Source organism: Callorhinus ursinus, unplaced genomic scaffold, assembly GCF_003265705.2.
Source record: "Callorhinus ursinus isolate GAN/ISIS: 27379988/994484 unplaced genomic scaffold, GSC_fseal_2.0 scaffold4, whole genome shotgun sequence".
NCBI classification, from domain to species: Eukaryota; Metazoa; Chordata; class Mammalia; order Carnivora; family Otariidae; genus Callorhinus; species Callorhinus ursinus.
Genome location: NW_027397066.1, coordinates 137,806,681 through 137,831,612, shown reverse-complemented (window position 1 = coordinate 137,831,612; position 24,932 = coordinate 137,806,681). Strand labels below are relative to the sequence as shown.

Genomic DNA, 24,932 nt, shown 5'->3' with positions numbered 1-24,932 from the left:
TTAATATTCTAATAAGCTTTGCTCTGTAGAGAAGGAATTGAACTGGGTTCAAGAGTGAAAGCAGAGAAGCACGAGTGGAACAGGGCTTAGTGTGGAAAGAGTTGGAAAGATGTTGAATGAGTCCTAGACGTGACCATGGTTATCGGAGCTAAGTATTTTGAGGTCACCCTAATAAATGGGGTAGTGGGCTAGACAAGGAGGCATCAACTGTGTGGATGATGGTGCTGTTTAGTAAAATGGGGGGTAACCTATCTGGGATGAGTGTTTAATTTGGACAGTTAATTTGAGATTTCTTTGACAGCTAATTGGAGATGTCAGGGAAGCAGTAGGATAATGAATTTAAAGTTGAGAGGACAATTCTGGACTGGAGATGTAAATTTGAACATGAGATTACAGATAGGATTTACTTTAACTTTTTGTTATGGACATTTTCAAATTTGTTAAAAGTAGAGAGTAATATAATGAGTGCAAATGTACCCCATTACCACACTTAAACGGTTTCCAGTATTTTGCTGATCTTGTTTCATCTAGTATTTCTAACATTTTTTTTAACCTGAGATTTTTAGAGCAAGTCTCAAACAGTATGTTACCATATCTGTATGTTCTTTACATTTCTAACTGATAAAGTACTTGTTATGCAACCACCATGTCATTATCAAATGTAGTAAAATTAACCCTAATTCCTTAATATCACCTAATACCCAGTCAGTTTTCATATTTCTCTAGTTGTCTTTTTAACAGTTGGTTTGTTTGAATTGGAATTCAAACAAGATTCTCAAGCAGTACATTTGGATGTTAAGTCGATTTAGTCTCTTTTAAGTGAAGGTCATATTTAAAACCATGGAGACAGAAGAAGATACATGAGGGTAGAATACCACCCCAAAATATGGAAGGTTTTTGGGAAGGTAAGTGGGAATCATGTCAGATGTTGCTGAAAAGTTAAGATGACAGAAAGATGTCCAGTGGACTTGATAACATGGAGATTGTTGGTGACCTTGTAAAGGAGTGGTGGTGATGGAAGCCAATTTGGGGTAAAGACTGAATGGGAAATAAAGGAGCAGAGATAGCATATGTTAACAACTCTGTCAAGAAACTTCAAGGGGAGGGCGCCTGGGTGGCTCAGATGGTTAAGCGTCTGCCTTCGGCTCAGGTCATGATCCCAGGGTCCTGGGAGTCCCGCATCGGGCTCCCTGCTCCTTGGGAGCCTGCTTCTCCCTCTGCTTCTCTCTCTCTCTTTTTCCCTCTCTCTCTCCATCTCTCATGAATAAATAAATAAAATCTTTAAAAAAAAAAAAAAAGAAAAGAAACTTCAAGGGGAGAAATGAGGCCATAGCTGGAGGAATTCAGCAGAGGTACTATAGAATTTGGTATGCTGATAGGAATGATCTGGGAGAGAGGGAAAGATTCATAATGTGGTAAGAGTAGGAAGGAGTCGTGAATGGGATGTCCCTTTACCCCTGTAAACAGAAAAAGACCATACTTGCCAGAACTAGTGCCTTTGTTTCAAGCACTTCATAATCCATCTGAGAAGACATGTTTTTCCATGAATTATGGAGAGTACGAGACAGGCTGTACTAGGCAGTTTCAAAAAAATGCTCTGGGCGACACGGAAAGATGTAAATCTACTTTTGGTGGATAGGGGATGACTTCAGAGGAGATAACATTTGAGTTGAGCTTATAAAGAGGAATGGACTTTTTTTGCCCTGGAGACGTTCTAGTCAAAGGAAATAGCACAAATAATGGCATGAGGTAGTGAAAGTACAACTGGATTTGGGACGTTTTATATGCTTCTGTGCTAGATGTGGCCGGAGATGGGATTGTGAAGGTTATTGGGAACCTGATTGCAAAGGGCCCTAGATGGCCTTTAGTACACAGTGTAGATTTGTGGAGAAACTTTTAAAGCTTTTCTGTATGTTTAATGTTTTCTTCATAAAAAAATGGAAAGAATGGTACAAACACATAGAGCCATCACCTTGATTTAACACTTACTAACATTTCAGAACTTTGTTTCACATATGCATGCTATTGAGCCCTTTTAAAGTCATTTACAGATACTATGACACTTTTTCCCTAAATGTTTCAGCATGCATTCTCTAAGAGGACATTCTATTATGTAATCACAGTTACCACACATAACAAAATTGATAATTCCTTCAGATCTAATGTCCAGTCATGGATTTTTTTTTTTTTTTTTTTAAAGCAAGCGTGTGAACTGATTAGGATGGAAGGTCATGAGAGGGTGAAGGTAATAGCAGTAGGAGGAAGGGTTGATTGTTATGGGAAGAGACTATGAGTATTGACGTCAGTTATACAATTATTACAGAAAAATAGCTGAGAAATGAGGATTGCCCCCAAATAGGGTCATAGTAACAGTGGAAATGGGATTGAGAAATGGAATAGGAGTGATGTTTGTCATCTGAAGGTAGGCTTTTATCATTGACTGTGAGATGGCATTGGCTCAAAGTGATTCCAAGGTTTCTACCTGTAGTGACTGGATTGAACACTAAGCAATGGAATAAAATAGAGGCTCAAGGACAGAAGCAGTTTCAGTAAGGAGAATGCTTTTTTTTTTTTAATTAAATTTGTTGCTAGAATGAGGTAGGTGTAGGTTTTTCATAGAGGTGGCCAGTATGCAGCTGGAGATTAGGGGTGGAGCCTAGAGTTATCAATATCAAGGCTGATGATTTAGCAGTTATCTATACATGGGTGATGATTGAAATCATTTGAGTGAATGAGGTTATCAATGGGAAGAGGATAGAAGAGAAAATGAGAGTGTAACTTTTAAAAACAGCACATAAAATGGGCTGAGGGAGAAAGCCAGCAAACAAAATTTAAACTAAGAGGATTACTGGTAACAATTGCTGTGAAGCCAAGGGCTAAGGGAGTTTTAATTTAAGAGTAGAGTGGTCAACATGGTTGGTAACTTTCAGGAGTTTCCAAGTTGTATGAAGACAACATTTTATTTTTATTTTTTTATTTTAAGATTTTATTTATTTGGCTGAGAGAAGGAGAGAGCACAAGCAGGGGGAACAGTAGAGGGAGAAGCAGGCTCCCTGTCGAGCAGGGAGCCCGACGTGGGGCTCGATTCCAGGACCCTGGGATCATGACCTGAGCTGAAGGCAGCTGCTTAACCATCTGAGCAAACCAGGCGCCCCCTGAAGACAACATTTCATTGGCAATTAAGTGATCTGGTCACTGATGGCTAATAAGAAAGGTGTCTTGTCCAGACCTATCTCTTGTCAGTGATTTGTCATGTGCTTAACTAGATTAAGACAAACGTGTGATGTGTGAGACTATTATAATAATAGGGTTTGGGTTATAGCAGGGGTTTTGAAAATGTTATCAGTGGATTAAAGACTGCTTTCCAAATACCATAGTCAACTTCGAATTGCTAGCTTTTGAATTATATCAGCAACAGTAAATACATAGTAGATATTTCCTAGTTGAAAAATTATAACTTAATACCACTATAATAATGCTTTCCTAAGTTTTTGACTTTTCTTCCCTACAGTGAAACAGATTCAGATAGTTCAAGCTCCTCCTCATCTTCATCATCTTCCTCATCATCTTCCTCTTGTATATCACTTCCTCCACTGCTGTCAGATGGAGAAGATGATTTACAAACTGAGAAGGAAAATAAGAATTTTCCTCTTAAAACAAAAGATGAGTTACTCCTTAATGTAAGTACTTAGATTTGTTATTAAACCTAATTTGAAAGTTATTAAATATATGTTATGATACTAATATTGATGTTATTATTTGGTGTATATCTGGCTCTGTAAATTTGAAGACTTCTCAACCTCTTATTGGGCATACTTTTGCTATGCCTTGGTTTTCTTGTATTTTGGCTCATATCAGAAAATTACATTTTTGCTGGAAAAGGTATGTTAGCTTTTGAAACTTGAACAGTGGGCCAATCTGTTCTTTTTTGTGCCAGTTCCAAGGGGTCTTTGGGAAGGATGGAAGAAGCAGTTATAGTCATTTTTCAGCTTTGGATTCTTGAGTAGCTAGCTGTCTGCTTTATTTTATATTTACATGATTAGGAAGTGAACTTACTGGAAGTTCCTAGTCCGTTAGACCACTGCTAATGGGTTAGGTAGAGGGATGAGTTCCCTGGATTGCCATAAATCTTTGACTTAGGGCTGTGAAGGAGTATTATTAGGACTCCTTCAGGACTTCAACTCTGGAATTAAGGGGAGAGAAAGACTTGGCCCTGAAGACCAGGATGATAGGGCTACCTGTACTCAGTATCTTTAGGACTCTGCTTCTTTCTTGCTCGGTAGGTTTTTCTCCATGGGGCTGGCAGTTTGGCCATTGATATTTCTATATGAAAGTCACAGGGAGGACTTGTACTGGTTTACCTGGGGACAACCCTGAACACATCATTGAGGCTAGTGGAATGTGTATTTGGATTGCTTGGGACCGAGTCACATAGTCACTCTTGTTTGTGTGGGAGGGTATGTAGGAAAGTGAGTGCTTTAGAGAAAGCACATGGGCAAGTGTGAGGGCGGGAACATGTAAAAGCCGGCTGACAGAAAGGGAGTGTGAATGTATGTGTATTTTGAGAAACTTGAGGGTTGGGTGGGCGATACCAACCCATGCAAACCACAAGGAATGGGTTCTCTGTCGTAGGAAAGGAAGTCTTCTATCCATTTCAAAAAGGGATGCTGTTTAGTCAGTAATAATAGTCATCCTGTGTAGAGAGTAAAAGGGGAATACATGGAAGGGGTTATCACATGTGACTTTATGTTGGACTCTTGTGGTTGTGAGCAAAAAGACTCTCCACTTACCTCAAGAGAAGGGGGATGCATTGTAAACTTATTTGGATAAGAAAGCCATTGGGAATTAAGGCAGCTATTGAGGGTAGCCATGCTATTTCTTTTATATGCCTCTTGGATATTCACATAGTTTCCTGAGTGTCGTTTTATTCTTTCTTTACTCACCGACTTCTTCTGTTTACCTATAGATTAATCTTTTAAAATTCTAGCTTGCGTGTAGATTGCTGTGACCTTGGCTCTAAATACATTGTCTTCTACTTTGATCTTCCTCTTGAACCAGCCAGTTAGTGCTATATTTCTTTGCTGATTTTTGGGACAGTCCTGTTACTTACTAGATTAGTTTTTTTGTGTGTGTTTGGTTTTTGGGTTTCTTTGTTTTGTTTTGTTTTTGAAAATGACAATCCACTTTTCCTGGGAACTGTCCCCTCTTGTTAAAACCAGCTCTAGCCAGTGTCAGATGTACCATTTTGTTCAGGTCATTCTGGTATATCCTCTTAGCAGGGATTGTGCATGGAGCATTTGATCTATGTATTCTATTTTGCTAAAAGGTGTACATAAATTAAAATGGGCCAAACAGTTCTATCAATTTCAGGGTTTGTGCTGGATCTTTAGAGATCTCTGGAACGTAGGCATGCCCAATTTAACTCAGTTTTATGCCCCACCTCTTTATAAAGTGTCTCATATTCTGGGCTGTTTCCTATTGCCATGCAGGCGTGCTGAGCTTAATTTTTACCTCCAGTTAGCCCTGTATCTAGCTTTTTAAATCTTTTCACTTTGTTGGAAAGTTAGATCCTGGTGATCTAACTACTAACTATTGCAGTCTTTAATGGTAAGTATATGGGAGCTACAGTGAAGTAACCTCAAGATTGTTTTTTTAGAATTAAACCTTAGAGAGTTGCAGCAGTCTCTTGGGATGACAGGATATGGTTATATCTTGATTTGGAAAAAGGGGTGAGGAAAAGAGGGAAAAAAAGGGAATGGTTAGCTAAAGAGGCATTGAAAAGGAGAGTAGTCTTAGTTGGCTCTTTTTATATGTCACAGTTATGTAATATATGCTGTTAAATTTAACCACGTGGAATTATTCTTTTGATCATAAACTCCTCTTTAATGCTGAGAAGGTTTATACATAACCTACATAGTAAATGTAAAACAGCATATGTATTACAGCTTTGAACTACATTAAACCACATAGGGTTTATTCAGTGTTTCAGTGAATTGGAAAATTACGTCCTTTTTGAAAAATTTTCTCAGCAGTTTATGCCCTGGCCTGTTTATTTAAATAAATCAGGTATAATTAAAAATCTAGAATCATAAAAATATTTATGGGATTGTGACATTTCAGAACCTTAATCAGAAATGAATTTTATAAATTAATGCCTATTATTTTCTCTTCTGAAAACCTGAAAGGTTTTACATAACATTTAAAAGTTATGGTTACAGTGTTTATGGGGATAAAAAAATGGATAATACTGCAGTAGGCATATTAATGTGTATTCATACACATAATATAGCATGACTAACAAAAAATGTAATGCTTGTAGGCAGTTCTTGGTACCTTCGTAATTTGGAAACTGCTGCCTATATTATATTGTAAAACAAATGTATTTTGTAGTTAGGTTGAGTAAACTATATTTTCTTTCTGATTTTGGCAGTGCAAACACATAAAACATCCTAACATGAGGTTTTGGAAATATCTGGACACCTCAAGTGGTCAGAAGTTACAGCGGATTATTTCATACTTTTGATCTCCCACCATCCATGCAATTACAATGCACCATGGTTTTCACTTAATAATCGTTGACTGAATATGTTGTTTTCAAGGCCTAGCTTACTTTATAAATTTTGCCCTAAATGCAGGCCTCTTTCAACTTCAGCATTTTGTGACTCTAAATGTATTTGAAATTATTACATTGTATCATAGAATACTGAAGACACTTTTTAACATCCTTTTCAAAATGTTTGATATTTACGAAATGGCTTATGTACTTGAGAGGAGATATTTTTAAATTAATTCTTGGTGCTCTTTAAAAATAGTGCTCAGATTTTTTAAAAAATTAAAATTTTGTGCTTCATTATAGAAAATTATTTTAGTAAAACTTATAGCCAACAGAAATGATCCCTTAAACTTCAGATAAATAGTGTCTTCAGTGAAGTAATAAGCATGTATGTTCTCTGTGTGTATATATGGTTATTACACACAAGCATTCCATTTATTAGATTCCCCCATTCCTCAGTAGATTTTAGTAAGTTCTGATTGCTTTAGAGGATAGAGACAAATGTCTGTTAAAAGGGAATCTAGCTAGAGAGTGAGCATACGCACTTTTGCTAAAAGCAAAGTGACACCAGAAAGTTAATGATTGAAAGCGAGATGAGTGGTAGTGGACATACAAAGTTGTAGGATTGAGTGGAAGAGGAGATAGCTAACAGTGCAAGGGTCAAGGAAGTCCTCCTAGATTGCAGGATGGGTAGGACAGGTATAGAAAGGTGATGGGTGAAGAGAATCTGAACTTTCCCACTGACAGATAAGAGTCTGTTGCATGACAGTTGTATTCCCAGTGTTGGTTACATAGTAGGAACTCAGGGAGTGTTTCTTTGTTCATTTGCTTATCATCCATACACCTGATGTTGTCACTTCCAAAATGGGCACTTTTTCATTTTGAAATTTGGGACTAATAATTGTTGACATTTTACAGTAATTTGGTAGTGGTTTTATCTTCATGATATATAAAGTCAGTGTCTTAGATTTGATGAAATATGGACTCCTCAGTTAACATAAAAGATAATGCTTAGAATTATATCATTGAAGGTTTTTTCTTACTGAGATGGATTATAATTTTATTTTAATGTGAGTCAACTTTTGAAGATACTCTTATGAACTTTGTTTCTGACAGTAGTTTTAGAGAAAAACAGGGTAAGAACATAGTATTTATTTAAAAAGAAAAATATGAAAACACTGCAAAGGAGTGTTGGTTTTCATTTTTTTAGATGAAAATATTTAATGGGCTAGTCTCAATCTTAAATTTAGTGTCATACACAACAGGGTAATTAAGAAGGGCAATTAAAGTGTATTGAGTTCCATGGAACATTGTAAAAGTACTTTTGTTACGTTGATGAATTAGACTAAATGTTATGTGTGGTCTTAGTTACCACACAGGGTACAGACCTAATCCATTCTTTTTTCCAATATGTTTTACCAACTATAGGGGAAAAAAAAAAAAAAAGTTTCCAATCATGGCTCTCAGTACTCCAGGGATTGGATCCTACTTTCCAACCATATCTGAAAAGTGAAGGCTCACCTAATAGCATCAGGTAATTGGCTGCCACATGCATGTCCTCTATTCTTGGGTAATATAAGGAAAGTGGTCAGATAATTTTATTCCACTTTTCCTCACTTTTTAAAAATTTTCCCCCGTCTAGCACCATGAAAGGGTTAGTTGCGATTTGTAATGTTTGATTCCTTTCCCATTATTCCCTGCTGCCCTTTTTCTAGATTTGTGAGTGAAAACCCAAATCAAAGTTCTTTAGATAATTTTCCTCAGAAAATCATAAATTACTGATTTTTTTTTTCTTGCCCAATAACAAGTCTTCAAAGAACTAGACAGGGCAAGGTCATTGTAATGTACAAAGGTCATCTTCTCAGAGGGCCATTTTTGACCCATTAGCTCCTTCCATTTTTGCACTGGAAGTCTTAGACATCCATTTTTTTTTTTTTTTTTTAACTAGTGTGTCTACAGTTTAATTTTTTAATAGGGGAGATTTTTAATATGTGGTACTCAACTGAACAACCTTGTAGGCCATACAGATGTTCAGGAATCAGAATATAATAATATTTTTGTAACACAAACAATAATTGCTCTTTCATGGATATTCCAGAAGTATAGGTAGGACCATGCATTTATTTAATGCCATAGTTAGGGTATCTGTTATCCAGAATTATAGTAATTGTGTTTGAGGCTGGCATATTTCTATCTTAATGTGCTGTCTTTTTGATTACATGCAGTTAAGCATTTTTAAAATTGTATTAGCCATTTGCATGAAATATTCAGAACTTTTGCTCAGTTTTCTCACTATTTAGAGATAAGAAAACTGATTCCCAGAAGGAAAGTGATTTGCCTGAGGTAGTATTTAAGTAGGGGAGAGCAGAGTAACAGGAACTAGTAACAGGTAGATTTTAGTCTGCTGTATTTTTAGTGCTTGTGTAGACGTCCATACATAGCGACATTAGAATTTGGTCATTTGAACTTCCTTGATTATTTGGTTTCTGAATAATGTAGTGTATTTTGTCATGGTAATAGATTGTATCATCATGTAAGCTTTCTTAAATTGCATATGCTTGGGCCATATTATCTTTTAATAGAGCCTTTGACTTGGAACTGTAGATTGTAGGAAATACGTGATTGAATTTCCTTAGTATGGTGAATTTTAGTAGTTCATTGCCAAATGGTATTATGTATCTGGGGATTTTTATTTCCATGTGGCCTTTTCTTTTGCTAATGATGTGAATGAGGTATTTTTCTTCCTTTCCTTGCCTGTTCTTTGTTATTACAGATAACGTTTGTTTTGAGTCAGTAAGCATAATATAAACTTTATTTAAATGATAGCTGGATATTTATCTCTAGCTGTATATACTGTACACCCAAGACAGGTTTTAGTTTCTTTTTAATTTGGGAGAAGTAACAGTGGTAAAAATAGAGATTTATCACAAATCTTTGTTTCCCAGGTAAAGTTTTCAGGTTATCATTAAGACTTCATAACAGTATGGTGTATGCTGTTATAATGTGGCCTTAAAATTATATCTGTATTAATGGCCGAAAATAGAGTGGTGCTATTAATACTTGGGTGTATGTTTTGTAAGGGAGGGCTTTTGGGATGTACGAGAATGTAAAGCAGTGCTGTTCAGTAGAGCTTCCTGCAATGGTGGAAATATTCTATATCCACACTGTGTTAATACTGTAGCAGTTGAGCATATGAAATGTGGCTAGTCCAATCAACACTGCATTTTAAATTTTACCTAATTTTCATTAATGAAATTTAAATAATCAAATGTAGGTAGTGTCTGGTATTGGATAAACAGAATAAAAGGAGCCTTTCTTACCCACTTATCCATGTTTCCATGAGGGTTATAGGGTAATCCAGGCTCATACTTTAATCTTCCTTACCTGCAGTAAATAGCCTTCTTGTCTTTTATTTTCAGGACACTTGGATTTTGCTTATATGATGGAGAAGGTCTTTCTATCCCAGGTTTTCCTCATCAACTCTAACTTAAGTGTTTTAGTTTTATCAGTATGCCTTTTACTTCTAATTCTTTAGATTCTATGTGTTCTGTCAAGAGTGGTAATGTCCTTCAGTGTGTGTTCTGGCTACTCTTTTTTTCCTTATTGGAGTTTGTTTTTCCTCTTTGCTGTAACACATCCTTTCCCCACTCATGGAAAAGTAAAGTGATGGATTTTTATTTCTTGAAAGGAGATTATGCGACTGAGCAGATTTATTTGTTATCTTACCGGGAACAGCTGCTGAACAGCTGCTATGTAATCAGGGAGCCAGGTGTCAGTCTAATAATTGTAATAATGTTTGCTGCTGCAAATCTGACGTATCTATGCATTAGTCCTGGGCAATGAAGCTTCCTTAGAAGCCTGCCTTTTTAACTTTCATTCTTTAAGGATTCTCTTGAATTCTGGGAATTACATTTTCATTATCTGATTTTGCTCTGATTGAAAAAGACTGTGATCTCTTCTGAGAATTTTGTTTAACCCAGACTGATGAGGTAAGTCATTTAATAAATATATGCTCAGCACCTACTATGTGCTAGTCATTGTTCTGGGTGCTATGGCAATGGGCAAGGCTGACCAAATCCTGTTTATTGTTGGATTTATTGTAGAGTTAGGGAAATGGACTTTAAGCAAGAAAACACATAGGATGTTAGACAGTAGTATGTTTACAAAAAAGAAAATCAGGATAATTTAATAAAGAGGTAACTAGGCTTGGTGGAGGTGCAGTACTTCAGCTTTCATAGGGAAGAGAAAGTAACATTTGACATCCAAATATCAAGACAAGATCATATACTGTCCTGTCTGACATCGCAGTCGAAGGAACTTTCCTTTTAAACCTTCTGAAGTTCTGCCTCTTCAAGCCTGACAAAAATCTTTCTGGAAAGCCCACTGAAAGCATGCTTGTTTAAAAGGGACAAATATATCTCTTCTTCTTTGATCCAACCCTCAAAATGACTGCTATTTTCAAAGCAAATATACTGCTTGACATAACTATACTTTCAAAGGTAAATTCCATAATAGGCTTTTGATCTGGAATTGTACTAGGCTGATGTCATTTCTTTCTTATACGTTTTATGTATAATATATAGTTCTTTATATACCTTTTATGTTCTGCAGAGTATTTGGGATGGAGATTTCATGCACTTTTTTTTATTAATTAACATAATGTATTATTTGTTTCAGGAATATAGGTCTGTGATTCATCAGTCTTACACAATTCACAGTGCTCACCACAACACATACCCTCCCCAATATCCATCACCCAACAACCCCTTCCTTTCCACCCCGCTCCACTCCAGCAACCCTCAGTTTGTTTCCTGAGATTAAGAGTCTCTTATTCTTTTTCTCTCTCTCTGGTTTTGTCTTGTTTCATTTTTTCCTCTCTTCTCCTATGATCCTCTGCCTTGTTTCTCAAATTCCACATATCAGTGGGATCATATGGTAATTGCCTTTCTCTGATTGACTTATTTCGCTTAGCATAATATACTGTAGTTCCGTCCATGTCATTGCAAATGGCGAGATTTCATTTTTTGATGACTGCATCATATTCCTTTGTGTATATATACTACATCTTTATCCATTCATCTGTCATTGGACATCTGGACTCTTTCCATAGTTTGGCTATTGTGGACATTGCTGCTATAAACATTGGGGATGCACATCACTTTAGGTGTGTTATTATCAAGAGGCAATTTAATGCCTTCATTGGTCTTTTTTAAGGAATGCTTGGGATCACTGAACTGGAATTAGAGGTATGGTGGTGATCACAAGATAACAGTTATCTGTCTGTTTTTTCTCTAAGTTTAGTTCTATGTGAGACAGAGATCCTCCCCATTTGTAGGCAATTTCGTCCTGTTAACACATAGGTTGGAAACAGGATAACAGAAATTAAGGAAGCCTGGCAGACTCTGCTTTTGACCACAAGAGTGGGTCCCTGCATCACTACAAATATTCTAGCATTGTATATCTTCCCCTGTTTTCCTCATCGCTAGATGTGTCTCATAGACATCCTTAGAGGAGGAGGACATCATGATTGCAGCAGACCCTGGAGCTGACCTGCTCAACTTACAGTAAATTATGTTATAATTATCTCAAAAGATGATGAAAAGGCATTAGATGAAATTCAGTAGTCTGATTTAAAAAAACACAAATAGGAACAGAAGTAGGAATAGGCGGTCACTTTTTGAAAAAACCTTTTTAAAAAGAAATTTCAATCAAGAAACATCGTTATGCTTAATATTTGAAACTTGTCTAATAAATAGTCATACATCATGCCCACTATCATTACAATTTCTTGACACTTGATATTCTGGACATACCAATCAATATTACTTGAAAAATGAAAAATATGATACAATAATATTGGAGGAGGAGCAGGACTTATTTTTCGGAAATACATAAAAAAGTCATTAGACCTAAATTTTAGCATGATGCTTTCTTGTGTTCAGATGATACCCTATAAAGGATGCATTTATAGAACAGAAATAAAAGATATTAAATAACTAAGAATTTATAATAGCAAATAAGGTATAAGATGGCTTCAAATAAACCTAAGGACTATTTAGGACCTAAAACAATCTAATTAAGTGTGATTTTAATCAATACTAACAAGACTAATATGACAAGATGGTTTTAAAGTTTGTCTGGTGAAGTAAACACGAGAATAGGAAGATTCCAAGGGGAAAAATATGGATGGAATGCATAGAGGAACTAGCCTTATTCCCAAATATTAAACATGTAATGAAAGGCAGAGTTGTTGAAATAGTTTAGTACTGACACTGAAATAGACTAGTAGAACTGAATGGAGATTTCAGTAAAAAAAAAAAAAACAAATAATATAAGTACATTTAGTATGTGTTAAAATTTATTTTTCATATCAGCAGGGGAAAAGATAGATTATTCTATAACATGTGGGAATAATTGGCCAGTAATATGGATAAAGGTAAAGCCAATCTGTGCCTTGCTTTTATACAAGAATATAATTTATAAATGGTCCAAATATGCAAATGTTAGAAATGAAATTGGAGAAGCAATGAAAATGAGTGAATTTATTTATTTATTTTTATTTTAAAAAATTCTTCTTTTTAAAGATTTTATTTATTTGACAGAGAGAGACACAGCGAGAGAGGGAACACAAGCAGGGGGAGAGGGAGAGGGAGAAGCAAGCCTCCCGCTGAGCAGGGAACCCGATGCGGGGCTCGATCCCAGGACCCTGGGACCATGACCTGAGCTGAAGGCAGACGCTTAACCGATTGAGCCACCCAGGTGCCCTAAAAAAGTTTTTTTTTTTTAAAGATTTTATTTATTTATTTGACAGAGAGAGACACAGTGAGAGAGGGAACACAACAGGGGGAGTGGGAGAGGGAGAAGCAGGCTTCCCGTGGAGCAGGGAGCCCGATGTGGGGCTCGATCCCGGGACCCTGGAACCATGACCTGAACCAGAGGCAGGCGCTTAACGACTGAGCCACCCAGGCCCCCAGTATGAGTGAATTTAAAAAGTGATTTTCGTATAGGGAAGGTCTTTCTGTGACATAAGTCTCAAAAGCCAAAAAAAAAAAGAAAAGCTTGATATATTTGACTACATAAAAATTAAAATGCTGCAGTTCATTAAGCAACTTAAATACTAAAAACCATTCTGGGAGGAAAGGCAGTGGGTATTTTCTTCGTATTTGATAAAGGGTGAATGTTCTTTAAACCAAAGTTCTCTTATAAATTAATAAAAAGATAAACTCTTTGAAAGAGAAATGTGTAAAATATACAAACAATTCATAAACACAATTGGATAATCCAGGAAACATGCAAGGATGCAGTCTTCCTGATTAATGAAGAAATTAAAATAAAAGCATGATGCTATTTTATATTGTAGACCTATCACACTGGCAGAGATTTAGTTTGCTTCTCAGTGATGGCATGAATGTGAGAAAATCTCTCATCATTTGTGGAATTGTTAATTGACGGAACCTTTTTGAAAAGAAACTTGGCAGTCTCTGTCAAAAGTGTTGGTATCTTTGGATCTAGCAGTTCCACTTACAGGGATTTATCACAGGAGTTACATGAAGATGTATGTGAAGGATAGTTCATTTTATCATTGTATGTAATGATAAAAATTAAAAAGAAGCAGATGTTTTATCAGGTAATTGGTGTTAAGTTACAGTTGTATAGTGATACACTATAAGAATGTTTAAAAAATTAGATGTTTTGGTGTAGAAAGATGTACAAAATATGATAGATAAAAAGGATAACTTGCATTATAATGTGAATATAAGTAAAACATTTTACAATTAGAAATGTAACATTTATATCTGCACGGTAGATGTATTTAAAGGATAAACTGTTAGCTCTCTGTGGAGAGGGATTGGGAGGTTGAAAGTAATCAGGGGAATTTTTGCTTTTTACTCTGAGTCCTTCGGTACTAATTTTTTTTTCTTCTTTAAAAAACAGGAGCATGTATTTTATATTTTAAAGTTAAATCAAAACAGTATCAGAATTTGGGCCTATACCAAAACATAATTATATTGCATGGACCTTAATTCCTCTTAATAGAAAATACAAAACAGGAGCTTTTCATTCTGTGGCCAAATAGCATTTATTTATTTGAGAATAACATTGATTTTGTGTTCTAAGTGTTAACAGGATTTGGTTTACCCTCTTCCTCAGTTCAGAGGTTTTCCCAAAAGATCTAACAGCACTTTTAGAGACTTCCTTTTCCTTTGTTCTACCTACGTGATCCTGACTTAATTTAACCAGTGGGCTCTGTTGCAGTCCAAAAGTACGAAAAGTTTTTACTCTAGATTTAACTGTGATTTGGTTAGTCAGTGGGGGAGATTACAGATTTCATCACTACATACTTCTGCATTAGAAAATGCCATTTGCTACTTATAAGAGCTACTGCACCCCCCTCCCAGAAGCAGAAGGCAGTGTGATTTGCTCTCTGAAATATCAGGAAAGCCCTCCTGTCTGCAGTCTCCCAACATTATAGTTCTCTATTCTTGTATTTAACTGGGTGTGGGATTTCTTTTGCTAAGAGCTTCTTAACAAGGCTATCCCATGTCACATGTTCTTTACCAGTTCTAAGAACTGTACTCCCTTCTCTATTCTAATACGCATATGGGCCACTTTCAAACCATGGTCTTGCCAAGAAAAACTATCCATATTTAATATGCAAAAATGACAAGTAGTTGTCCTTTCCCTAAAAGTACTCAGAAAAATTCTGACATAAAACATTCATTTCCTCACGACACCATCCAGACTAACCGTGCAGAGGTTAAGTCTTCTGCGTGAAGTTGGTTGAGACCTTTAATACAGTTGTTCGTAAGTTATTCTTGATCAGAAAATAGCATCTCCCAGAAGCAAGTTATACTTTAACTCTGGTTATATGGTTTATTAAAAACCTTGTTTGAGTCCCTGAAGAGGAAAATGATTACCCATGATCCGTTCATCTGTAATACACTGTATTGTTTAGGCTTTTCCCATCTTTTTCAACATTTCTTCAGAAGTTCTCTTTCTCCTCCCAAACCAACTTCTAACATACACTTTCAAGCCTTCTTAAGGAAGAACTTCCTTCTAAAAGTTAATTGTGGTCTTTTGGCAAAGGTCAAAAATAGAAAATTCTGTTTAGTTTAAAGGCTAAGGTCAGTTTTATTCTTAGATTTCTCTTCAACTTCGTCTCTACTTCAACATCTAGTTTCTATAGCAACTGAGGTATAGTTAGTAGCTGGGTCAGAAAAGAGGAATTTTTAACGTAAAGGAATTTGGATTTTAACATAGAGAAAGAACATACTAGGCAACACTTCACAGCTTTTCCGGGTGGAGCCTATGTTCTGTTTCCCAGGAATTCTAGATTCTTTTTCCTGAAGAAGCTAGACATTTACTCTTTTTCAAACAGTGCCAGAAAAGATTGCTGTTTCTCTTTTCAAAAGTATGGTTGGAAAAATCTAGGTATTTTTGTCCATATTCTTAGTCTAGCTGGATTCAAGTATAGATGCTGTTGCATCACTCGTGGGGAGATATTGGAAGTAGAAGAAATACTGTCAGACACTAAAAAGGATAACATCAAAGAGATGGTATAAGTGCGTAATGTTATATCTTCAGAAATGTTTATAGTACTTTAAATGGAAATGATGTCCTATTTTTTTTAGTTGTTGAAGCTGGAGGAAGATCAATGCTTTTTTTATATTATAGGAACTACCTTCTGTTGAAGAACTCACTATTATTCTGCCTGAAGATATTGAATTAAAGCCTCTTGGGATGGTTTCAAGTATTATTGAGCAATTAGGTATGTAAATAATTTTTGAATAAAATAACTTATATCCAAGTATGCATTCATCAAATCAAAGACTTTATGACTAGTGCATTTTCTGTGAAATATTAATACTTCATTTTATAGTTAGTACGTTTGAATAGATAAATTCATTTTTTACTTATATACATAACTCATAAATGCTGTGTCTTTTTTAAAATTTGAAGTCTGCTTTTACTGACATTTCTCCAGAATTTTCTTTGATTTGGTATATTCGTTTTTTATTGCTGTTAAGTTGCTACAAATTTAGTGGCTTTAAACAACACAAATTTATTTTTTTATAGTTCTGTAGAACAGAAGTCTGATATGGGTCTCACTGGGCTAAAATCAAGAGGTCTGTCAGGACTGAGTTCCTTTCTGAAGGCTTTAGGGGAGAATTCATTTCCTTGTCCCTTTCAGCTTCTAGAGGCTGCCTGTATTCCTTGGCTTATGGTCTCCTTCCTTCATCCTCAAAGCCAGTAGTATACCTTGTCTGTAACCCTTCTCCCTTCATCACATCTCTCCCTGACCAAAGCTTGGAAAGATTATTTGCTTTGAAGGACTCCATGGGTTGGGCCTACATGCATAATCCAGAATAATCTCCCCATCTCAAGGTCCTTAACCTTAATCACATCTGCAAAATCCTTTTTTTTTCTTTTTAATGTAAGGTAACGTATTTATAGGTTCAGGGATTAGGGTGTAGGTGTCTTTTGGTGGGGGGAACATTATTCTGCCTACTGCCTTTGATTTTTATTTTAGAAACATGTAAATTAGAAAGTTCTGTGATTTAATATCATGAAATATAAAGTTGTTGGTTGTAAGAGAACTAGATATTATAGATTTCTTTTAGCCCCAGGTTGTGAGGTAGGTACTAAAGGCCTTAAAGTTCACGTAGCTACCATTAGCTCTCATATCTCATAGTAAGATCCATCTGAAAGTAGAACTCAGAGTTGACAAAGTCAAAGGATATTTGAACTGGATAAAAGACCTAGATTATCCACCGGCCCTCTTAGTTTATAGGACTTAAGGGACACAGAAAAACCCAACTCACTTGCCCTTATGATTAGTTGTATAATGGGTCAGTGGTAGAAATTGGACTTTTGACCTTTTTCTAACAGTGTCCATACCAATATTTTGAAAAGTTTATACTTATATAATTTTGTACTTTTGCAATTTATTAGTCAAAATTCTGATTAAAGTGAAACATTTATTTATTTATTTTTACAAAAATCATGATTATTAAAACTCTTTACCTGATTCTTGAGTCATTACATTTATTAGTATTTGAGTTATCTTATGGCATTTAATAATATGCATAAATAAGTTAAATAAGTAATCATTTGATTACATAGTGTGAGTTGAGCATTTATTAGACTTGATGTATATCGAAAAAATAAAGGTCAAAATGTTCATCAAGAAAAAAATGTGAACTATACAATATGCATAAGATAATGCTTTTTAAAGATATTGTTTTTACTAGCATACCGTAATAGACTAACAAAATTCTCAAGCTGCTAGGAATAAAGATTGACTGAAAATCAGCACCTGCTACCCTGTTTTGAGAGCCTAAAATATCTAACATGATTTGGACCAAATTACAAAAGAGAAAATAAAATAAATATTAATACATGAAGCAGAAAATATGTGAGTTCAAATAACCCCAGGAGAAAAAGGGAGGATTTGGCTTTGTACTCTGCAGTGGTTCCACAAGTTGTGCTGGCTTGTTTTTCTTTCTCTCTCTTACTTAATTTGGAAAATATAAGAGGCTAGTTAAATATCCACCTAGGTAGAAGTAGAGAGATTTCATGAATTTAAGGATCATGTACTAGAAGATACTTTGACTATTGATAGCTTTGGAAATTTTTATCAATGTATGGTACAAACTTAAGGTTGATTTGTATCCAGCTACCTGCAACTGCCACCTAGAATCATAATAAAAAAAGAATGGGTTTTTTAGGCTGTGGAAACACAGTCAGTAGTTGTGTTGTTAAAGGAAGAGCATTGGAACTAGGGATCTAGGTTATTCTAGGTTCTGGTGATGACTTGGTCTGGAATTGGCCATGTGATAACGTTAATCTCTTAAGTCCTGTTTTTTCATCTTTCTATAAAATGAGGGAATTGAATTAGGTGATCTTTTATTTTCATGTAATTTGATTCTTGGGAAGGGGATTAGGGAGGATAAATGATTGAAAATGAATGCTGTAAGTGCTCACTATCATTATTAATCCTTACTCATCATCTTTGTTCCAGAAACAGATCTAACTCAGAAAATGTTGACCTCTGATCTATTACTCCACATGTATGTTCAGAATTTAGAAGCACTAACTCTTGCAATTAATTGGATACAGTTGAAATTTTTAAAATAAGTTTTAATAATCTGAACTGACATTTCATTTCTCAAGTGGACATGGTATTATCTGTATAACGTGGCAAATATTCTTGCTTGTTGCTCTAATTTTCTTAGAGCCTATTGTTTGTTTTCTCTCTTTGCTATGGTAGCTTGGTGTTTTAACATTTGTGGCCCATACAGGAATTGGAGATTATGATAGACGAGTTGGATAATGCTGTTGCATTTTGAGAGGGAGAATGATAACAATTACTGTGAGTTCTCTCATCTTTCTCTATTCAGAGGAAGATGCTTTTGGGAAGTCTTTAGCTTTTTCATAGATCAGTAAGTACTCAGTGCTTTCTAGAAAAGAATTTCTAGAGTGAGGAAGAAGACTAATTTTTCCTAAAACAGGAGTTTTGTGACTAAATGTGATTATACTTTTTTTGGGTAAAATTTGCTTGGGAAAATGTACATGACTTAAATTTATTGACTTTTTAGTGAGTGATACAAATTTTCTGTGAAAATTTTTACTTTAGTTTTTGTTTCTTAGAGTTGTAGCTTTTGTATTAAATAAAAATATGTAGATTCCATTTCCTTGTGCCACTTGATTGTAGACTGTTGTTTTAAGAGGAATAGTTACTGAGGTATATTATCTCACCTTAAATTTCATTTTAAATTATGTTGGAGTTAAAAATTCCCACTTAAATTTTACATTATCTTCTGCTTAAATCTTGGAATAATCTCCTTTGTTTCATTTTTCAGTAATAATTGAATCTGTGACTAACCTACCTCCGGTTAATGAGGAAACTGTAATTTTTAAAAGCGATCGACAGGCAGCAGGAAAGGTTTGTAAAAAAAAAAAAAAAAATTCAAATCTTACAGTTATTCTGTTTCTTTGTTGATTGGTTTTTCTGACTTTCCCTATCTGTCCTAAAGAGAATTTATTAATTTTAGTAGATGAGCAGTCTAGAGTTCTGAAGTGTTAGTTTATTCTTGATTTTTTTCAATACTTCGTGTCTGTTGGTATATAATTTTTTCCTGTTTGTCAGGTAACTTGTGAAGTAGTGGGTCTGTATTCATATTGAATATCTCCAGGTACTCAGAGTTGAGTGCAGCAAACTTTCTACAGTGTAGTAGTTCTTAACCTTTTTTTTGGTTTGTGAGTCCCTTTGAGTCGGGGCTTTCAAAACTTTTTAGACTTTGGCTTCCTCAGGTGAAATCTTTAGAGTGGTAAAAAGAAAAAGGGGGAAAAGATTTCAACAATAGCTACAAAGTGTCACTGTAAGCACATTGTGGGGAATTAATGAGTATGTGTACTCACCAAAAAGTCAAGTCCCTTATAACATCTTTTGAATGGAACAGTTTGGCATGTCCATCTTTAATATGGAAGACTACACATTTTACCCAGTAAATAATGCAATTTTGAGCTGTCGGCAGAGGATGTAAAACCTCTAAGATCAAAAATATAAATACCAACTGGGGCACATGGGTGGCTTAGTAGGTTAAGCATCTGCCTTTGGCTTGGGTCATGACCCCAGGGTCCTGGGATCGAGCGCCACGCCGGACTCCCTGGTCCGCGGAGAGCCTGCTTCTCCCTCTCCCTCTGCCTGCCGCTCTGCCTATCTGTGCTCTCTCTGTCTCTGTCAAATAAGTAAATAAAATCTTTAAAAAAAAATTTATATATATATATATATATATATATATATATATATATATATATATATATAAATACCAACCAAGTGTTCCCTTTTTGGCTGTAGGGGTAGTTTTATTCACCTCAGCATTCTCCACTACACAGAGTACAGTGCTTTGTAAATTATAAGTGCTAAGTAAATGTGTACTGTGTTGAAAACAAATAAAAATAAGAAACCAGCCGCTATCTTTGGGGAAGTCACTTTTTGGGGTTTAGTTTTTCCCAGATAACTAATAGTTGGCTTCCTTTTTGTTCTAGGAGATATAATTAATTTACATCTAATCAGAAAAAAAGCATATCTTTTCAATTATATTATTGGGTCATTCATATAATTTTCCCTTTTATATGCTGTTTCCTACTGTCCAATTCTAACACAGATTAGAAAGAGGTCAGATTTTTATCAGGGTCCTGCCTACCTTGTACCACCTACATACTTTTTTGGTTTTGTTTTTCTTTTTGTTTAGATTGACAGGCTGATTTACCAAAGAGAAATGAGTGACTTAGGATGGCAGAGCAATCAGTGACAGAGTTAATTGGAGTCTAGAGCTAATATATTTTGGCAATTCTTGAGAAAGTTGGCGAGGGGAAGAAAGACTATAATGCCTAAAGAGTGGTGCTGTACTTTTTTCCCTTTCAGGTACCTAAGCTCAGTCTTTGTTTCAAGTGAGTTCTGTTGGTGCCTTTGTAAGTGGTTAGAGATTGACTAGGGGACTTAACCTTAGAGAAGGTTGAGAGAGAAAAGGGATGGGAAATGAGTCAGTGACTGTGCCATGAGTAGCTCTCCATGCCCATTGGTATGTATACTACTTTAGGAGAAACCAGTATTCTGCTCTGGTACAAAGGCAAAGCATTTTTCACTCTCCTCCGGAAAGTAGTAGAAGACTGGAGGGGAGAACGGGGAGTGGAAACTTATTTCTTGGTTTTCTAACTCATTTGAAACCGACAATTTCCATGATTCCTTTTATTTATGATATTCATGACAGTTGTCTTTTTAAGTAGCTAGCTGAGACAGTTTTAATTTCAGAATACCCAATGCTTTGCTAATTAAAAGCCTCTAAATTCACATTTCTTATATCCCCCAATACAGCTGAACTTTTAGTTCTATAATTGTGACTAATGTTAATATTCAGCTCTTTTGTCATTTGACTTTGAAAGGAGTCAGATAAAAATTTAACATTTATGCCTCTAACTTTAATGTGACATAAGTCTAGAGGGAAAAATTAAATCTGTTTCTAAATTTTACATAGAGAGCTTTGTAAATTCAAGAAGTGACAAGCCTTTAAAAAATACTTGATTATACATCTAAGTGCCTTGACATGATTCCCCAAAATAATGGTGCAGGGGTGGGGAGGGTTGGGACTATCAATTAAACAAACCAGTGACCAGAAAATGAAATTGAATCTGTTTTAGATCTTACCTATATACTGATTTAGTTTTACCTTCAATGTCAAACCTTTGTACATCTTTTCTTTTCCCTTTACTCTTCAACAATAATAATGAGTCAGAGTGATACATATTTTGTGTATCTTTTTAAATTCATTGAAACTCTAAGCAAGTGGAATTATCCCCATTTACTCAAAAATCACAAAGTTTTAAAAAGGAACAAAGTTTGAGTTTACAACCTAGTTAATATTAAGTGCTGCATTTCCCTTCCACCTTCCTCCCCCTTACCCACTGATTTAAGGGAGGTAACCTTGGATTTGTGTTTCAGGCTTTTGCTCTTTAATCCTAATGATGATTAGTTACTCTTGATAAATGATGAATGAATTTTTATTTTGAATGTTTAGCTCTTTATCAGGGGATTTAAAAATTGACCAACCTGTGCAATTTATTATCCCTATATAACATGAATTACTTACTGGTTTTTCATTAGTTTTCAGTGTGTTTGTTAGAGTTGGGCCGGAATTTTTACTGATCTTTTTAAAAAAAGAATATGCTACAATCTTGGTTGGTAGTATGTGTTGATTTTCTGGAAGTCTGTATTATTTTGATACAGTGGTTTATTTTCTCCTCCCTCAGCAACTTGTGAAGTAATAATAACACACAGTGACAAGTGTAAAGTGATTGATAAGAGGTAATTCTGAATGGCTATGAGGGGTTCAATTCCCCCTTTCCCCTTAATTCTGAATGGCTATGAGGGGTTCAATTCCCCCTTTCCCCTTTTGGTAGGTTAGCCAAGAAGTGGCTCAGCTGGAACAACCATAAGGCCTTTGTTGATGGCATTCTTTGAAGGCTGTTCTCAGAGCAGAAGAAGTATGCAGATCTTGGCTCTCCATTTGCAGTCTTCCAGCATTATTCCTGGTCTTTGATCTGTTTCTCGTTAGATCTCGTAGAAACTAGGATTACTTAGTCCCTCTTAGGCTAACCAATAAGTATATAATGTGTGGGGAGAGGGGAGAGTGCAGCTTATTCTTTCTCTTGGAGTGCTCTCTGTGCGTGTCTAGCCAGCTGACTCAGGCTGGCCTCCAGCCACTAGAACTTTGGCCATGCAGCATACAGAACACCTAAGCCTGGACTATGCTGTGGAATGAGAATTTGGGGGAATGAATTTACTTCTCTGCTTGTCAGTTTTTTTCCTAACAGACCTTATACTGTATCTGTATAATGTGATAGTGGTGTGTGTTTGTGATCTCTCTGTGTGACAAGAATCCTTTGAGGTCTTTCAGCAGAAAGATACTGCTTTTGAATAAGAGATGGTAAGTATTATAAGCTAGAGCCAAGTGGAAAGACACTGAAAACTACCTTTCAAATGACAGGGCAAGTATAAAACATTAGTTGGATTAAATTTTTATGAGTATTTCTACGGGATATATACTATTATTTAAAGTATAAGGAAAGCTTCTTGCCTACCTTAAACTAAATGTCTTAGACATTATTATCCTGAGTTTTGTTTCTTACACTGTTGTCTCAGCCATTCCTTCCTTTCCTTTTATCTGTAGTCAGGTAGTTTGGAACTTGCAGAATCCGCAAAGGCAGGTCTGAAGAGTGAGCCAGGATGCAAGGTTTAATGAAACTATGAGATGAAGTGGGCTGGCCCGACCCCTACTTTGTCTGAGGTTGCTCTTCAGAGTTTAGCTCTCAGGTATTAGCCGATCTAAAATCTATACTTTTTAGCTTACAGTAATTTAAAATATTGTTAAACCTTTTTTTCTGTAACTCTGGATTAGCTAAATTGCTTATGTCAACTCAGTCATGTATTCCATGGCTATTCGAGGTAGGAGCATAAATACTTCTCAGTTTTGGTGTAAGACATGTATGGATTCCTTAAAGTAGCTTCCTCTTAACAGTTGTGTGTGGAGTTATTTTACTTAAAACCTTTTAATGATTTTATCATTTGGTATGGCTCATTAACACTTCAGATCTTAAGAATAGTCAACCAAGTATGCTTTGATTTTATCAAGGCATTTTGAATGTCACTTACATTTTAGTTCAAACCAGTCTCTGTGTAAGCCTGAAGCTGTTCAGGCATTTCTCTAGTGAAATCATTTCTCAGTTAGGAAATGGAATTATTTTGTCCAGGAAACCAATCATGGGGAAACAGCTTTGTGTACCAGGTTGCTAACAGTGATTATTATATCTTTATGGGAAATGTTTCTAAACAAATGTTTTATCCCCGTTCAAACTCGAAGAATCAGATTTGTCAATATTTATCAAAGGAGTTTAAAAACGAATTATTTTAAGACTTTTTAAAAAGTGACAAGTAAGATAATCCATTACTTTATGTAATGTGAGCCAGTAAGAGTTATGTTGCGGTATATCCCTCTGTCCTTTGCAATTCTAGTTGGAAGAGGTCTACTCTTTGTATCTAAATTCTTCAAAGCAAATTTGCTGTTTTCTTTTAATATTAAAAAAAATTATGCTATTAGTGTTCCTTCAGAATATGTTGGCATTTTAATTGTATTGAATACTACTAGTTGTTTTGGGGGTACTCATGCCTTCAGAATATTGGTACCCTGATAGGTGAACTGTTTTATGCCTCACTGAACAATAATAAAAATCCTGAATGGTATACTTAAAGAGAATAAAATGAGAATATTTACTATCAAAAATGAAGAACTGATAATGTACTAAAACAGGCACTTTCAGTACACTTGGTTTAAAATGGTCCAAGCTATTTGGAAAGTTATTTAGTAATTTATATCCAGAGTTTTAATAATAATCATACTCTTGGCTCCAATAATTCCACCCCTTACAAATACATTTTTGGGAAACCTGAAGTACAGAAATTTACATAAAAGCATGTTCATCATGGCATCATTTATTATATATTGAACAAATTGGAAGCTCCCTAAATGTGCTTATTTATAAGACAAGTTAAATTGTGCCAGATCTATAAAGGAGTTATTGATACAGCTACTGAAATGACGCTTACGAAGAATATTTATAATATGGAAACACTTAATGCAACTTTAGTTTTTAAAAGGGAACAGTGTACAAAACTATAATGTGGTCTCAGAAGAAAAGAATTAGAAGACTAGAAAAGTTGAACACTGACATTGGTCATGGTCTGGTTTCTATAGCATACATATATTTACTATCAGAAACATTTTTCAAAAAATTTAGGTATTTGAGAAGGGTTTGAAAA

At 35.4% G+C, this 24,932-nt stretch overlaps 1 protein-coding gene across 2 annotated transcripts in view; it reads left to right on the top strand.

The window, feature by feature from the left end:
* Positions 1-24,932, top strand: part of NAF1 (nuclear assembly factor 1 ribonucleoprotein) — a 38,372-nt gene that overhangs the window by 1,435 nt on the left and 12,005 nt on the right. Inside the window, exons 2-4 of one of the 2 annotated variants that reach the window (XM_025874404.2) lie at positions 3,512-3,680; positions 16,229-16,322; positions 19,417-19,499. In XM_025874404.2, the coding sequence (XP_025730189.1) occupies positions 3,512-3,680; positions 16,229-16,322; positions 19,417-19,499 (346 nt within the window). The remainder of the gene's footprint in view (positions 1-3,511; positions 3,681-16,228; positions 16,323-19,416; positions 19,500-24,932) is intronic. The other variant, XM_025874405.2, reaches the window with a different exon arrangement.